The sequence below is a fragment of the Rhinopithecus bieti genome, unplaced genomic scaffold (genome assembly GCF_001698545.2).
Source record: "Rhinopithecus bieti isolate Rb0 unplaced genomic scaffold, ASM169854v2 scaffold_24392, whole genome shotgun sequence".
NCBI lineage: Eukaryota > Metazoa > Chordata > Mammalia > Primates > Cercopithecidae > Rhinopithecus > Rhinopithecus bieti.
In genome coordinates this window covers 4,041,586-4,056,615 of record NW_016812542.1, presented here as the reverse complement: position 1 = coordinate 4,056,615, position 15,030 = coordinate 4,041,586, and the positions used below count along the sequence as shown (strand labels likewise).

General features: G+C 53.7%; 1 protein-coding gene across 12 annotated transcripts in view; it reads right to left on the bottom strand.

The window, feature by feature from the left end:
- NAV1 (neuron navigator 1) overlaps positions 1-15,030 on the bottom strand; it is a 288,276-nt gene that overhangs the window by 161,303 nt on the left and 111,943 nt on the right. For 11 of the 12 annotated variants that reach the window (XM_017896463.1, XM_017896464.1, XM_017896466.1 and 8 more), the window contains one exon: positions 11,041-11,832. The exons of the other annotated variant lie outside the window; for it this stretch is intronic. In XM_017896463.1, coding sequence (XP_017751952.1) covers positions 11,041-11,832 — 792 coding nt within the window. The remainder of the gene's footprint in view (positions 1-11,040; positions 11,833-15,030) is intronic. 12 annotated transcript variants of the gene reach the window in all.

Here is a 15,030-nt window from a genome sequence, read left to right as displayed (position 1 = left end):
TCCCTTCCAAGGAGCCCAGACCTGCAGCAGGCCCTCAGTGGTCCCAGAGCTACAGGCTGGGCTGGGAAAGTCCTGGAGTGCCAAGTAGGGAGGCCTGATGCTGGTGCTCCTAGGAGCCCAGTGGGTCCCTTGATGGTGGCAGCAGGAGCAGCAACAGCCTCTCCATGCTGCCTGCCGAGCAGCAAGCAAACCCCACTGGGCAGGCAGAGGGTCAGGCAGCGCAGAGTCTCAGCCCCGCCATTGCAGCTGAGGAAGGCCACTCGCATGTCTGCTGTGGCAGTGGGAGCAGCAGCAGCACTGGCCTGCCTGCCCCCTGCCCTAGACAGGCTCTGCTGCCTTCCCTGATGTTGGGACTCTCTTTCCCAGGTGCTGCAGTCATGGGCAGGATGACAGGGAGGCCATGCTGTAAATGCTCCACCCCTGGACATCACATCACCATCAAGGCCCTGTGGAAGCATGAAGACAGTAGGGCAGTACCTACACCAATGGCAACCCGTGAACTCTAGGACAATAGCTCCTAGGGACACCGGGACTCCACGGCAAAACCAGATCCTCTATGGCAAAACATTCTCACTCCTACAGCAATGGAATCCCATGGCAACAATGCCCAGGACAGGGCAACTGGAACAGCCGGTGGCATCTTAAAGGAACAGAGAAAGATGAAGGCTTGAGTTTAGGAGAAGGGAAACCCTCGCTCCCCACAGGCTCTCCTACCTCAGCGCAGCCGGCTGTCTTCACTCTCTGAAGGACCATCTGCTCGGAGGGCTCCAAGCCAGCTAGTTCCCATCTAGTTCTCCTACCTTCAAACAAACAAAGCTGGATAACTGGAATGTCTTCTCCCATTGTGCCAAATGTCTTGGATTCCTTTATTTATTTTATTTATTATTCATTTGTTTTTAGAGACAGAGTCTTGCTCTGTCACCCAGGCTGGAGTGCAGTGGCCCAATCATAGCCCACTGCAGTTTCAAATTCCTAGGCTCAAGTGATCCTCCTACCTCAGCCTCCCAAGTAGCTAGCGCTACAGGCACATGCCACCATGCCCAGATAATTTTTAAAAACCCTTTTGGTAAGGATGTAGTCTCGCTTTGTTGCCCAAGCTGGTCTTGAATTCCCGGGCTCAAGCAATTCTACGACCTTGGCCTCCCAAAGTGCTGGGATTACAGGTGTTAGCCACTGCGCTCAGCCTCTGATTCCTATAAATATTCCTTTAAAACTCCTTTAAATTCCTCCCCAACTTCCAGCTCCTTCAGGAAGATTTCTTGGATCGAACAAGAAAGCTAGAGTTAGTACGTGGCACCACACCACTTATGCCTGCCGCTGAATAGTGTGCAATTGAAAAGCTCCCGTCTAGTCCCAAACTGGTTTAATGTCTTGGTTCTGCTATATGTAGTCTGGTTCAAGCTTTGCTGTGGGTTGTGGGACTGTTTTCAGCAGGCCACTTCCCAGGGCTGGGGCAGTGGAGGAACAATTCCTGGTCAGGGCAGAGCACTGCACCTCACTCAGCAGGGACTAATCAATTCCCAGGGCATGACAACTGTAACAGCCTGGTGGCATACCAAAGGAACAGAAGAAGATGAAGACTTGAGTTTAGGCTAAGAGTTAGGATAAGGGGTGCCCCTACCCTCTCAGAGGGCCAACCTCTGGTAAGGAGGCTGGAGGAGTCCTCTCCCTCCATCCATCCCATGTGGGCACTGCATAGGCTGCAAGAGTAATCCTTCCTGGAGCACAGAGGCTCTGGCTGGCTGATCTCATCAATCAGCAACATCTCTAAGGACCAGTGGGCACAGGACTCTTTTGGGGATTCTTTGGGGATGAATTTTTATTGGTCTCTTCCACTCAAATGTCTGCTCAGAGGCTACAGTTGAGTCCCAGTGCACTCCACGTCGGATCAGCCATGATCCCACTCCAACCTGTTTTTCTGATCTCATCTCTGCTTTCACCACCTTTTCCACCTCTCTAAGCTAGACAGGACTCTTCACTACCTGCCATCAAGCCCACATTTCCTCCTCCCTTCCTTTTCCAGCTTTTCTTGCCTCTACTGCCAGAATCTCACCCTTCTATCAAAATTCACATCACTTCTGTAGCATGTCCCCCTCCCCACCCATCTCACATATGCCCCCACACACCCTATGCACCGATGCCACTTCCAGGTGGCCGAGTCCTCAGTCACCCTTTCTGGCTTCTTCACAGCATGCTGCACTCTGCCTTGTACTGGAATGAGCCTGGACACTTCTATCTCCTCATCCAGCCTTTCAGAACCCAGCAAGCAGGGCCCAGAACTTCAGTCTCAGGAAGCACAGTGCTCTGCCGACACTAACTGCTTGACAAGTTGCTCCTGAATTAAATGGAATCAAACTCAATGTCTGAGGGAGTCTTGAGGCTCCTGGAGGCAGGTTATCATCGGGGTTAAGTTTAAATCCTAACTCTGTTGCTCTTGCTTTACTGGCTTTGGGCAAATTACCTGTATTCACACACCGTCTTGATCTATCACCCAGGCTGGAGTGCAGTGGCATGATCTCAGGTCACTGCACCCTCCACTTCCCGGGGTCAAGTGATCCTTCCACCTCAGTCTCCCAAGTAGCTGGGACTACAGGTGTGAGCCACCAATCCTGGCTAATTTTTTGTCCTTTTAGTAGAGACAGGCTGGTGTCTTTTTGCAATGTTGCCCAGGCTGGTCTCAAACTCCTGAGCTCAAGTGATCGACCTTCCTCGGCCTCCCAAAGTGCTGGGATTACAGGTGTGAACCACTGTGCCTGGCCAGATTACCTGTATTTCAGTGCCTCAGTTTCCTCACTTGTAAGTGCCAGGATCATAGAATTATTGTGAGTATTAAGTGATGGGCCAGGAGAAAGCCCAACCAGGTGCTGTGGGTCCCCGGCAAGGAGCTGCTCTGAGATGCAGACAGTGGGGTTCAGGTGGAGACCTGGACTCCACTGGGTCCGTAAATCAGGGTAAACAGGTCAGGCATCTCCTATCAGGTCTTGTTCCAAAAGAAGACAAATGGAAGAAAAATGGAAGGAAGAAGCAAAAGGAGAAAAGACGAATAGAGCATCGATAGGCGTCTGACCCCAAATAAAATAAAGGGATCCTGGGAAAGGCAGGCTAGTTTCATCTGTGAGCATCCAGAGAGCAAATTCAGACCCATGGGTAGAAATTCTCAGAAGACAGAATCAAAGCTCAACAGAAGAAATATCTTTCTAATAATGAGTGCTTTCCTGGAAAATAAGGTAGTGAGCCCTCTGTCACTAGGAGAGTGTAAACAGAACACCCACCTGCCTACGATGCTATAGAGGGATTTTGGATTTAGGAACAAGAACAATGCCTTTCACTTACCAAGTGACTGATACATGTTATTGGTAACTATTAGATTATTGATTCTTTTGATTCTTGAGCTTTTCTTTTCCCCCCGGGATAGTCAGGTCCCAGGAGCTCCTAGGAAGCAGCCTCAGTCTGGGGATGTTGGAATCCTACACCCCATGACAGTTTAGGGACCCCGCAGAGAGAAAGCAGGGCCTGCTGGGTGGCTGCCAGCTTCCTCAAAAGGGAAGGGCCTGGTTAGTGGGTCACCAAGGGCAAAGGGAGCCTGTGTCCTCAGAGTCTGAGGAGTAACCAGCACTTACAGTGCTTTTCTGGGAAAGAAGCCAAGGAGTCCGAACCCCAGTGGGCTCTGCCTAGGGGTCTGTTTGGGGGAAGCTGTTCCACCAGGGTCATATTTCAGACTCTTTTAAACCTGCCCAGCTGTTACATATACATGCACACAAATGTCCCTTTAGTATGTGCATATGTGCTGCAAGCCGGTGAGTTTGTGTTTATATGCGCTGATCCATGTGAACACATACCATTCACTGCACACTTAGTCTTCACACCCTGACACCCAACCTCACCCGAGTTCTAGGGGTTTGTGCCATGTGCCACACAACCTATTAACCCAATACCTCTCGTCACACTTGCCTAAGTCTTGCTTTCTCAACATTCGCTATCTTCCTGCTCAGCCCAAGGTCGTAGTTTACAAGCCCAGCTCTCCATGGAAACACCTAGAGCTTACAACATTCAACCTTCCAGACCAGACCACATCCAACAGCAACACCCCAACTGGATAACCTTGATGACAACTCTGGGATTCCACGAGGACCAACACTGGGAGCACACACAGCATACTGGGGCTTGGGGCTGCCCTTGTCCCTGCTTTCCACGCCTCTAACTGGCAGGAGAAAGCACCCTGAGAACCCCATAGTGAGAGCTGCCGCCCAGAAATTAGAGGACGCTGCAGAGAAACCACCCACTCCAGTGGCCGTGAAATGTATCATTGAGATGTCTAAAATAGATTCCAGGATGGCTCAGGCCAAGGCCCAGACCCTGCTGAGTCCTGGTTGCCTTGCTGAGGTTTGGCTGGAGCTGGAGAAGTGTGTGTCAAACACGCAACATACAACAGTGCTGGCAGGGAGAGCTTGGGGCCTGCTGGAGCCAAAGCTCTTAGGGGGTGAACCTGGACATGGGCTGCTCTCCATGCCCTCCCATCCCTACCTCAGCACCAGAATGGGCTTGAGCAGTCTGGAAACTCCCAGTGGGTCCTCATTCTCCCCAGTGGGAGCTTCCCACCCATGCAATACACCCCTCCACATTCCAGAGGCATCAAGTCTAGGGAAAAAAAAGGTGCTTATAACAAGGTGAAAAGCACCATGGTGAAAAGCGGGTCGCCCTGCTTATCCCAGGCACACACTGCTGCACCCACACTGGACAGCCATGCCAGACACACCTTTAGTGCAATTCTGCTCCTCCCTCAGCCTCCATATGGGAGATAAAAACAGTTCCGGGGCATCTTCCCAGTCTGCCCCCTTATCTCTGGGGGTCAGAAGGAAGCAAAGACCTGTGTTCACTGAACGAGGTGGAGCTGAACCCTGAAGGCACTGGTGTCCTGCTTCCTTCAGGAGGCCTAATCTCCAGAAGCAGCAGTGTAGGGGAAGGTGTGGGAGGTGATGTCTGCCTCCTATAGGAGGGAACCTGCCTACGCAGGGCCAGTGAGCTGGGCCTGGCCACCGCTGCCTCCCCACCTGGCCCTTCCTGTGCATGAGAGAAAAGGCCGCAGGCTCCGGGACATCAAACGCATCTGGGTAATCCAAACAGGGTGTGGGGGGAGGTCAGCCAGTGCAAATGAGAAACATGTGGCATCCATTTCCCCTCGTTGACTGCCTCAGGCTCTCCAGGCAGAGGGAGAAGGCTTTGGGCATTAGGGAGGAGAGCTTCCTGGTTGGGCCAGGAGAAAGACCAGCCAGGTGCTGTGGGTCCCTGGCAGGGAGCCGCTCTGAGATGCAGACAGTGGGGTCCAGGTGGAGAGCTGGACTCCACTGGGCCCATGAGTCAGGGTGAACAGGTCAGGCATCTCCTCTCAGGTCTTGTTCCAAAAGAAGACAAACAGAAGAAAAATGGAAGGAGGAGGCAAAAGGAGAAAAGACGAATAGAGCATAGATAGGCGTCTGACCCCAAATAAAATAAAGGGATCCTGGGAAAGGCAGGCTAGTTTCATCCGTAAGCATCCAGAGAGCAAATTCAGACCCATGGGTAGAAATTCTCAGAAGACAGAATCAAAGCTCAACAGAAGAAATATCTTTCTAATAATGAGTGCTTTCCTGGAAAATAAGGTAATGCGCCCTCTGTCACTAGGAGAGTGTAAACAGAACACCCACCTGCCTATGATGCTATAGTGGGATTAATTTTGGCTTGAGGTAGGTGGCTCAACTAGACAATTTCCATTCTAGGGTTCTATGAAATCTCAGGGAAGGGTGAGGGAGGTGGAGCGCTCTGCAGAGAGAAAGTGACTTGGCTATCCAGGAAGACTTTGCAGTATGCTGCAGAGGTGGCTGAGCTGCAGTTATGGACCCTGAGGGCTCTGCTCAGCCTGCTCAACACAACACTGGCTCTCCCTTGTACCACATGGAGCAGTCTGCACCTTCAGCCTCAGGGTCAGAGGCTGTGAGGTGTGGTATATGTATGTGGAAGGATAGCTGCAGAGAAAGGCAAGATTGGAGGTCAGCAGAAGAGGAATGATCATCAGCTTGTGATGGGGGCGGGTGGTGGGGGTGGGCAGTTGTAGCCACAGTATCAAATTGGGCAGAGAGAGTGGGAAGGGGTAAAACAAGAGGAAAGCGTCAGGAAACATCCCAAGACTCCAGGTGACTTGGTCCTGCTACCAATTCAATCCAGGTCTAGAAGGGGCCTGTGGCTTGGGGTTACAGCCATCAGTGATGGATGGTAAAGGGTATCTCCTTCGGCTGGTTTAAGTTTCAGAGAGCCAGAGTAGCTCTGGGCACTTCTCCTCCATCTGTACCTTCTCCCCAGAGTAGAGGAACTGCCTCGAGGACCTACTTATTCATCCATGCATTACTCTCAGAGGCAGAGCCATGGGCTGTGAGTCAAAGCCAACAGCTTTGACTGCAGCAGTCAGAACAAGGCAATGCCCAAAGGAGAGGAACATGACCTAGGTGGGGGCCCAAGCCTAGTCTTGGAAGAAAACTTTCTGGATACGGTAAGAAAATAAATATTCTCAGTGCTAACCTGGAGGAAGGCAGGAGGTCTCACAGCTCCAAGGTTCTGTGCCAGTGCCTTCTCCACACACATACACACACACCTGCAGGTTGCTGCACCTTGCCACAGCCCTTCCTCCTGCCTGTGATTCCACAAGCATCCTCCATCACTATTGGTGCTGCCCAGGGTAAGGGCAGAAGTGAGCTTTGTCCTCACTCTCCTGCTAGGCCTCAGGGAATCTGAGGGTGCTGGCTAAATTTCCACATATCACCTATCTGTTCTGGGCGGCAGTTCTTTGGAGAATTCTTTACCCACCCCAGCCTCACAATGCACTGAATAAAAAGGAAAATGAAGTATTTGTGAACACATTTCTTTCCCCTGCTACTCAAAGTATCCCAGAGCACATTCTCTGGAGTGACCCCCTTGCACCACCCCTCCCTGCAAAAAATTCACATCAACTGGCTTAGAAATTAATAGCTTCCTGCCTTTCTTCCTCATTTCTACTTGGCCTGCACTTCTGAGGGCCTAACTGTTGTCATGACAACCCCTTGTGTGGGTCCAGACCCCTTCAAGAGGAAGAGGGACTAGGAAGTCCAGGTTCCTGGGTTCTTTTACGTCCTGACCTTGGGCAGTCTTAGCTGTCTCACTTTGCCCCCTTTTCCTGGAGGACAGAAGGAGGGAACATGAACACCTGGGGTGTCAAAAGACTGGTTTTACTTTGAGATCCTCAGGCCCAGGGATGATGAGCTAGGAAGATTTGGGGTGTCACTATAGTACAGACAGTCCCCGACTTGTGATTGTTTGGCTTCTGATTTTTTGGCATTATGATCACATGAAGGTAATACATTTGGTAGAAACTATACTTCTAGTACCCATACAACCATTCTATTTTTCATTTTTAGTATAGTATTCAATAAATTCCATGAAATATGCAGCTTTATTATGAAATAGGCTTTACATTAGATGATTTTGCTTAACTGTAGGCTGATATAAGTGTTCTGAGCACATTTAAGGTAGGCTAGGCTGAGCTATGACGTTCGGTACATGAGGTGTATTCAATGCATTTTTGACTTACAATAGTTTCAACTTACAACGGGCTTAATGGGACATAACCCCATGATAAATTGAGGTGCATCTGTATTTTATTGCTTTGTATTAATACAGGCTCTCTTCAAGCCACTTGGGACATTTTCCAGGTCTCATCACCTTAATCTACACCCCCTTCCCATCCCTATGGGGTAAGGATGAGCCATGGGAGGGTCTCTTCCACTCACAAATGAGGAAACTGAGTCCCAGAGGGGGTCACAGAGCTTAGGACTTCTACACAGAGAACTCAGGAATGCAGCCTCCAGCTTAGCCCCCAGACCCAGGCCAAGGGCCTGGTGGTCGTTCTTCTGGAGCCAAATTGCCTGATGTGAGTATCAGGCCAGGGTCCAGAGGCATCTGATTCCTGGAATTAGCCCATGTGCCCTTGGTACTCACCCCTCAGTCTTCCAAGTTTCTAGGGTTCCCCAGTGGGGCCCTAGTTATTTGGCAGCTTCCAAGGTTAGAGAAGGGACAGGGAGCCTGCCTAGACCAGCTGGGACCCCGGCTGATTTCTGGGAACGGGATGATCAGGTTTCAGTCCTTCCCTTTTATTACAGAAAGGCTCTGGCTTGAAGCTGCCTCACTCCTACCCCCTCTCTCCGCCTCAGAAATTGATTCTTGGCAGCCTCTTGGATCTAGGATGGTACTAGGGAGTGAACATAACTGGACACTGAGCTCCACTGAGGTGGGGACAAATGCCCAGTGTCTTCAATCACAATCCTGAAACATCAAGGCACCATTCTTCCCCCCAGAGGCCACCCTACTCTACACTGAGGGCCTGCCTGATACCCGAACACCACCTTCATGGGCTCTGGAAGACGGATTCCCTCTGTAGTTCCTCTCCCTCTACCCCTCCCCCAGGCAGTCTGCCCTCCACCCTTCACACAGGGAAAAGCTTAGTTTGGAGGTCACCAGCTCCCCTCCTTTCCTCCCCACCACCGTTTGACACCAGGCTCTGCCTTGCTACAGTCTGAACCAATTCCCCAACCCCAAACTTTGGGTCCTCTCAGCTGGAGACTGGCAGGTTTGGAAGTTTCCACCCTTCTCTCCCCATCCCAGAGAGCTAAGCCCCTCAGCCCTCTGTGGGGTCAACCAGGCAGCTCTGGTGGCCCACACCCAGTAGACACAGCCTTGGGCGGGTCCCTCTGCCTGCTGACTCTTCCTCTCTCAATCAGGTCTCCCAGGAGCTGTGACTTAGGACTCAGGAGATCAATGCAGAATCTCCCTTCCACCATGAACTCATAGATGACTTTAAGGCCCTCAATGCTTTTGACCCTGCATTTCCCTAACTGGGAAGTGGAGGTGTTCTCTCCTGACTTCCAAGGTTGCTGAAAGGCTCCTGTGTCAGTGTGCTTTGAGAAGTGGCAACTGCTGAGCAGAAATAAGGGACCAAAGCTCAGCTTCTCCTCCTCTCCTACCCTCCCCCGCCTGCTGTCCTCCCCACTCTTGCCCCTCCTCCCACCTCCCTAGCCAGCTCAGGGCTGTTTGGCTCCTCTTGAGGAGCAACTAAGAGGGCTTCAGTGGGCAGTCAGCTTCTGGGACAGTGTGATGGCTTCCAGGTCTGGGGAGGACACAGACCAGCTAAGTCAGGCCTGACAAGTAAAGCCTTGACCTTGAAAAGGGTTCTGTGCCTTCTGCTATTCTGTGCCCTGACACTCCCTTGCCCTCCCTGGCCAAGTCCCTCTCTCAGTCTGACACACACACACACACACACACACACACACACACACACACACACAGTCCCTTCCTCTCTCACCCTGCTTTCAGTCCCTCAGCAGGGCTCTCTACCACATGGGCCAGTTGCATTTTGCCCATACCCCTCCTTGGTGCCTGCCATGGTGCCTGCCAAAAATGTACTAAATTTTTCCCTTATTGTCTCTCTTGCCCCATTCCCTGGGGTAGGGCCTTTGACAGCCTTAGCCCCACACTGAGGACCGGGTGGCACACTCCCTTTGCAGAGTGAGGCTGCCTGGTCAGCTTCTGCACCCACCCAGCCATCCCCACCTTCAGGAGGGGCTCCCAGGGGAAAAGGCTGTTCTTCTTTTGCCCTTGTCCAGTCTCCTGATTGTCCCTGCAAAGCCCATTTGCGGCCTTCTGCGTGAGGATCGGTTCTCCAAAGGTCCAAATCCTTGCCGCTGTTAGACTCTCATCCTAGCCCACACAGGAGTCGAGGGTCCCTAGGAAGACTGCAGCAGGCCAAATCGGTCTCCTCCAGCTTCGCATTCTCCAGGGTCGCCGGGCGAGCTCTTGCATCTTTCCCACCCGCCCAGCCCGTCACTCGGCCCCGCCCCTTCACACGCGCATGGGCACGCCCCTTCCCAGCCCCCAGCGGGCGGGCAGCCTGCCGGGTACCCAGGAAGCTCGGGTCCCTCGGCGCCAGAGGACCCACATCCCAGCCACCGCAACAAGTCCGCGCAGCCAAAGCAGCTCGCCTGGGCTCCAGGCCTTGCCGTCCTTGTTCCGTGGCCCCAACTGGGCCCGTGCCAGTTCCCGAGGCATGGCCGCCTGGCGTCCGGCATATCCCAGATCTATCCTTCTCTGAGGGCAGGGACTCTCCGGGGAGAGAAAGAGCAGTTCTGGGGCCCGCTTCGGGTTTTTTTGCATAGACTCTTCAGGCACCGAGAACAATGGAGCAGCTCTGCGTGCTTCCTCCACTCGAGCAAGCTTTGTTCCTCCCTTCCCGCCTGCTCGGCTTCCATTAGCCACAGGGCAAAGGCTTCCCGGTCAAACAGGAGTCTCGGCGCTAAAGCCCCGAGCTTTCCACACGCCCTAAAAGACCGGCGGGTGTAGGGGTTGGGGCCAGAGCTGGGGCTGAGGTATAGGACGTGCGCCCAGATGCGCGCAGCTGGCAGCCCGCCCACCCCCGGCCCTAGACGCTTCTCTTGGCCAGAATCCTCACACCGCGGGGAAATCCGACTCGCGTTCCCACTCGGGATCCACAGAGGAAGTGGAGCCTCAGCTGTGTTCCGGGGCCAACCAGCCCTCACATCTGCTCTCCCACAGCTGTCCTCTAGATCCGGGCTCTCGCTGGACGCTCCCCTTGCAATGCAGGATGCTCCCGTCAAGCGCAGGCCACACCACAACGGAGGTTTCCACCAGTCCCAGGTTTTGCCATATTGGGATTCTGGCTCTATTTCTGAGAGCCGGTGACCCCCCCCCAACCCCCACCCATTGTCCAGCTCACCTAGGGCAGGCCAGAGTCAAGCCGGGGTTCCAGCCTGTAATGTCTTTAAGAAGGTACACTTGAGCCATGCGCATCTGGAGGTGGGCCAGCTCAGCACATCTGGGCGCAATGCCCATCACAGCCTGATCGTGAACAGGAGGGCCCTCCGGGAAGGCACATGGGGAGGGGGCTTCTCTTTCCCCACACCTTCCCCAGCAGCTGGTTAGGAGAAAGCCAGGGGCGGGGCGGGGCGGGGCGGCAGGACTTACCCAGCATCTGGCTGAAGAGCAGCTGCTCCAGGTCTCCCAGCACTGTCACCACCAGCTCGGGGTCCACCTTGAGGAAGGCGCGCTCCTCCTGGCCCTTGGCGGAGGGGACGGGCCCAGAGCTCTTTTGCGCCTTGGCCTTGCTGGAGAGCAGCTCGTCGTCGGATTTGCCATCTTCGCTCACGGCAGCCTCAGGCGCCTTGCTGAGCGGCTTGACCTCCGCATAGGGTCCTCGAGGGATCCGGCTCGGCTTTCCCAGGCTGGGCGCAAGTGGAGCCAGGGGGGTCTTGGCGCCGCCCGCCGGGCTGCCCTTGGCCTGGAAGAGCGAGTGCTCCGACTTGGACAGCGTCTTGGACATCAGCGGAGCTTCACGGCCCTTGGACCCCACCTTGCCTAAGCCTTTGGGCGCCTTGGCCATATCGTCGCTCCACTCGGGCTCATAAAGCTGCAGCTTTTTCTCGGAGTCCGTGAGAAAAGAGAGGTTGGTGAGCGACTTCTGCTTGCGCAGGTTGGAGGCTGGCGGCCCACCGGGGACACGGCTGTCCACACTGCCGGACTTGAAGACCTTCAGCTCAGCCGCGCTGGCCTTGGCCATGCCGCTGCCGCCGCCGGGCGCCTTGGCGCGCTTGGGCAGCATGCCTCTGCCGTCCGCCGCCGCCGCCTTCTTGCCGGCGCCCCGCGGCTCGTCCGCGCCCTCGTCACCGCCGCCGCTGCTCAGCTCCACCTCGGGCTGCACGCTCTTGACGCTGCTGCCCAGCATTCTGCCCGCGAGGAGCGCATGGACGATCCGCGCGTCTGCAGGCACGGGGGGAGGGGCAGGGGCGGGAGCCCAGGAGGAGGAGGCGGGGAGGAGGAGGGGAGAAAGAGGACGGAAGAAACCGAGGAAGAAGGGTAGAGGAAGGGGGAGGGAGCGAGGGAGGAGGGAGGGAGGCAAGCCGAGGGCGCAGGGGAAAGAAACGAGAGGAAGGAAGCCAGGAAAAAGGAAAGAGCAGGGAAGCCGGGGAGCGATAGGGCGAGGTCGGAGGAAAAGGGGCGGGGCGGCGGGGAAAATACAAATTAAAATTTAAAAATCAGTCAAAGGAAGGATGGAAGCCCCGCGGCTCCTGCGGCGCCCTGCGGTGCTTTGGTGTCCGGATCCCAGCCCGCGGCCTGCCTTCCTGTCAGTCCCGTGGACACCGCACTGCCCGGCAGCGCCCCGGCCGCACTCAGCCAGCCAGCCAGAGTCGAGGCTGCAGGCTGCAGCTCCTAGCAGAGGAAGGAGGGAAGGGGAAGGCGGGGAGCAAACAGGAGGAGGGGAGCGAGTGTGCGCAAGGGGAGGGAGGTGGGGGAGAGAGAGTGTGTCTATTTCTGGCTCGGGAGGGGGAGGTATCTGCGAGCGGAGCTCCAGGGGCGGATGAGTGGGGGGTAGGGGGGAGATAAAGGATCGGGCCAGTTTTTCTCCCAGCTTTCCGCCTAGAGGCGGGGCGGGTTCTTGGATTCTCGGAGGGCACGGGTGACCCCCTGCCGTGTCCAGGATAAAGGTCTGTTGAGGAGGTGTGGAGGTGCCGGTGAAAGAGACAGAGAGAGGGCGGCTCAGAATGCGGGAGGGAGAGTGGGCCTGTGGGCCTGGGAGAGATATCGGGAGAGGGATGGAGGAATGATATCCAGAGTGCTCGTTCCCCTACCCCAACCCCAAGCCGTCTTTGGTTTCCCCCCAGGAAACTCCCAGTCCCGCCCTACTTCAGTCTCTGAGGCTCAAGGTTGCCCTCCTGAGCCCAGGAGGTAGGGGATGGGGGTAGGACACGGGTGGCTTGGAGAGAAGGGGCCTAGGGTTGACTGAGGAGGGGGCTGAGGGCTTTGCAGGGGGAGGAGTAATTCTTGAGATCAGGAGACTGGGTTTCTGTTCCAATTAACCACATGACCTTGTCAAAGTCATTGAACCCCTCTGGTTCTGTTTTCTTTTACAGTGGTTATAATACCAGCTTCACAGGTAGAAGGGCTTTGGAACTGTAAAGGCCTGTGTCAAACCTAGGGAATCAGGAGGAGGCTTTGCACTGGGTCCCTTGCCTGCCAGAGTTGAGCAGAGCAGCGGAGTGCCTTTAAAAGATGTTTCCCAAGTCCTTCTTCCTTTCCTCCTAACTGGACCCAGGGGACAGGGATGGGGTGGAGGGGGAACAAGAGCCAGATGGAGTAGTCTGCAGTTTGCCTAGGACTGTACCTCAGTAGAGGGGACACTGCCCATCCTCCAATGGCCTCCCAAGTCACCGCCAGGTTGCCTGAGCAAAAGGCTCTCAGGAGAGGTGAAGGATAGGAGAAAGTGGAGGGGAATTCTCTGAAAGCAAAGCTTGCTCCAGGAGGGGTAGGCCCCAGATGGAGCCAAACTCTAGGGATTATAAAGCCCTAAGAACTTTTTGCCAAAATGTGGTAACCATCAGATTATCTCCCCACCCCAAACCCAACCTCCATCTCTCTGGCTCCTTTCCTCCCTTTCTCCTAGAATCTGAAGAACTCTGTGTGTGAGTCTCATGGTTTACGCACTCTCCTAACACTAATCATCACCTCCTGCCTGGTGTGAAATGTATTTGTGTCTCTGTCTGTCTCCCCCACCAGCGCAGGATCTCTCCGGGTATAGAACTGTGTCACTCAGCACCTTGCATGGAGCAGGTGTTGCAACTCTGTTGGTTAAATGGATTTGGAGGCCTGAGCACTGTAGGGTTCTGGTGGTATCCCAGGAATACCAGATTGAGATGCCATAAAATCTGCCATGACAGAGATCATAGCAGAAAGGATAAGTGGCACTGAGAATATAGAGTTCTCAAGCAGAGAAGTGTTTGGTAAGAAGCATGGACTCTTGGCTGTCTTGGAGACACAGAAAAAAAGATGGCAATTCTGTCCTCGAGGAACTCTGGACTCTTGTATTTCCTGTCTGGCAGGGAACACAAGGTAGACAATACAAGACTTGGGAAAATAATAATCCTGTCCCTGTGAAAAAAGCAATGCCACACACATCAACACATTCATCTCAGGTAGACAGACATAGATGTATATATTCCAATTACAAGAATAACGAGAAGTAGAGGACAGGAGTTGGTACAAAGGTTTACAAGAGGATTCTGTACCATCTGCAATGCACAATGCAGACTGGCTTCAGAGGCTTATGTCTAGCATTAGAAAACTCGGGTGGAACCAGGGTTCGTGGTTCCAGATAGGAAATGACAAGCAGTGAAGAACTGGTTAAAGGGATGTGAGTGGTATCATGCCAGAACTTGGCCAAGGCACAGAGAGTGCCCAAAGGATGAGGCCAATCATGGGACTTTCTTTCCTGGGCACACATGAAGTACCCATGCTTATGTCCAAACATGAGGTCCCAGCTCAAGCAAGGGATCAGGCCCCACCTTTGGTGCCAAATCTTTGAGTAAGCATGACCATACCCTTCCTACCCCATCCTTCAGGGTATTTGTAATGCAGTCACAAGCCATCACTTCTAACAGTCCTCATCCTTACTCACAGGTCATTCTCTAATTTACACAAGATGCCCCTAACTCAATCACAGGAGAACCACACCTTTCCTAAAAATCGCAATTTGAGAATCTGACACCACCTATTCTCTGACTTGCCAGGTTACAGTTGTTCTTACTTGTTGTCTCTATATCCTCTTTCTGCATGTAAATTCATCTTCTCCTTAGCAGACAAAGGGAAATTCACTGGCTACCATCTTGGCTGAGAAAGCTTATTTTTACTGTGTATATTTTCAAAGTCACACATTCCACCCAGTGTATTCTGCTGTGAGCAAAACCTGGTGCCCTCTCCCCTGGTTTAATTTGGTCCCTCATCTCTGACACCCATGTCTGTAGGTTAGTGCCTCTCAAATTCTTTAGAATTGGTACGAAACACTATTTCACTTGTTGCTCTGTCCTTGTTGCATTTCCTTGTCACCTTATGCTTCCTCCCCAGGGCTGGATCTCTCTTCCTCCCTTGCTCCCTTCCTCCCTTCCTCTTCCCCCCTTCCCCCCT